Below are 2,408 nucleotides of genomic sequence, written 5' to 3'. Positions count from 1 at the left end.
TTTTTTAAACAAAACGTCCCACTCTCTCGGACCAAAATGGCATCAGCATCTCCGCCATCACCGCCTCTACAGGACAACGTCGACAGCCAGCTCCGAAGCCATCGAGCAGATCTAGCAACACCAGCGCGGGGCCCTCGCCGTCACCAACCGCTCCATCGGATGACCTCACTGCCAGCCACCACTATGGCTACAATGATGACATTTACGGGATTCCTGCGCAGGCCAACCCGGACTTTGCGTCTCCCTTCGAGTCCACCGCGAATGTGGATGATGATGAAGATGGTGGGGTTTTTGTTCCGGATGGCCCCGTTCTGCCACCGCCTGACGAGATGCGTGAGGAAGGGTCCAAACTGCGCGAGTAGATGTGGTAAGGTTTTCTAAGATTCGGTTGATTCACGTGGGGGGAGGGGGGCGATTCAGTGGGAAGGGGGGAGGGGGGTGCGATTCAGTGGGAACCAGTTCACTTGTTAGTGAACCCGGTTTGCCGGCTTGCCCAATATACAGGGGTTGATGCAAAGATTTCTCCATATGGAGAAACTCTGGTCCTGCAGATAATGGTCCACTTGCAGGATTTAGTTTTGTGTTAGTGCCTATCTTGAGTACATGGTTAAAACTTTTCGTTCGGTTAACTGGGTTGAATGTGATAGGTGCATCTAAACGTATGCGAAGTGATCACTTGCTCCCTTGATCGTTTTAGCCTAATCATTTTAAGTGCATTTGGTCATAACATGTCCTTGCTATTATGCCGTTTTGACCCATTTTGACAAAGTTTGTTGGTTACGAGCTGGCATAGGCATTTTTCTTTCCTTTTTCTTTGGGCTACTTTTTTCCTTCGCTGTAATAGCAAGGAAGACTGGGGTTCAGTAAATATTACCAAAATGATTTTGAAAGGAATGACAACTACAAGGGGTCCATCATAGACTTTTTTTCAAGCACAAGGACATTACGCATCCATGTATCCCAGTAAGATAATCTTTCTTTAAAGCAATGCGCTTCTTAGAACATAATCCATAGCAAATCCAGTAGTGAACTCCAAGCCTATATGTTACTTTGGTTTCGGACAACCTCAAAAGCATTACGTATACATACAAAACTATAAAGACCAAAGAATCCGTCATAACTTCAATTCACAACAGCAACCAAACATGAATTCTTCTCTTCCCTTCCACATTGTCTTTTTGTTTTTTATCTGTTTTTGCACCAGAATTTCCGTACAAGATTACGATAACCTTCGTGACACTTGCCCGACGTCTACAACAGGAAAACAAACAGTCTTCCTCAATGGCTTCACTTGCAAGAATCCAGCCAACGTTAGTGCTTCGGATTTCAAGACCTCAAATCTGAACCACGTCGGCAATACAGACAACTTTTATCGTTCATCAGTGACCATTGTCACTGCTGCAGATTTTCCGGGCCTGAATACACTTGGCCTCTCAATTGCTAGAACTGACCTAGATGTGGATGGTCTGGTGATGGCCCATTCCCACCCAAGAGCTTCTGAGATGCTATTTGTCAACAAAGGTGTTGTTATTGTCGGATTTATCGATACAGGAAGCAAAGTGTTCCAAAAACTTCTTAAAGAAGGTGATGTATTTGTGTTTCCCCGGGGGCTGCTCCACTATTGCTTTAATGTTGGATACGATCTCGCTACTATGTTCTCAGTGTTTAATAGCCAGAATCCAGGGATGGTAAGCGTCGCTGATGCCATGTTCGAGCAGCTTGATTCAGATTTAAAAGATAAGTTAGTGAGGCGACTAATCTCTCTTCCTGGACCCAAAGGTTAACCGCATTGAAAATGCGACTTTGGTTGAGTTTTCAACTCTCTCTCTCTCTCTCTATATATTATATATATTCAATTTCAAAAATATTATCTTCGTAAGTTTCTGTACGTATGTGCTTAGCAATAAAATGAACCGCTAATATAAGTACTTTTTGTTGGTACTGGCATGAATTTGGTAGCAATGAGTACTCGTGATTCAATTCTATTATGACGTTTGTCGTCTTCTGGATAATAATCAAAATTTCCGATTCAAACAAGTAGATCACGACATATTACTAGCAGAATAGAGGCCGTAAAACAGATAGTCCCACGAACTTTGTTGGATCGGTTTATTGGCCATTTGAATGATCATAAATTTGTTGGAACATAATAGTATTCAAACACGAGTGGCAGGACCAGCAATTTTTCTTGGGGGGCAAGCTTTTCAACTACGCAAGATGTTTATGTAAAATGAAAAAATATTATAAAATGATAAAGCATAACTGCATAGAAAATTAAATCTTGACAATTTTTCAAATAACGTAGAAATAAAATTTTAAAAACACAATTTAATGTCGGTTTCAGATTTTTGACAACAATATTTCGTAGAATAGTATTCATCCATTATTATTTTTTTAAATATGAAATA

At 41.4% G+C, this 2,408-nt stretch overlaps 1 protein-coding gene across 1 annotated transcript; it reads left to right on the top strand.

Moving 5' to 3' along the window:
• Positions 1-1,949, top strand: LOC109009723 (germin-like protein 11-1). Its single transcript, XM_018990322.2, has 2 exons — positions 1-367; positions 1,261-1,949. The coding sequence occupies exons 1-2, from the start codon at positions 37-39 to the stop codon at positions 1,782-1,784; spliced, it is 855 nt and encodes a 284-aa protein (XP_018845867.2). The 5' UTR covers positions 1-36; the 3' UTR covers positions 1,785-1,949.
• The last annotated feature ends 459 nt before the right edge of the window (positions 1,950-2,408 follow it).

This window comes from Juglans regia, chromosome 9 (assembly GCF_001411555.2).
Source record: "Juglans regia cultivar Chandler chromosome 9, Walnut 2.0, whole genome shotgun sequence".
NCBI classification, from domain to species: domain Eukaryota; kingdom Viridiplantae; phylum Streptophyta; class Magnoliopsida; order Fagales; family Juglandaceae; genus Juglans; species Juglans regia.
The sequence above is the reverse complement of the archived record's forward strand: the minus strand, read 5'-3'. Positions and strand labels throughout refer to the sequence as shown.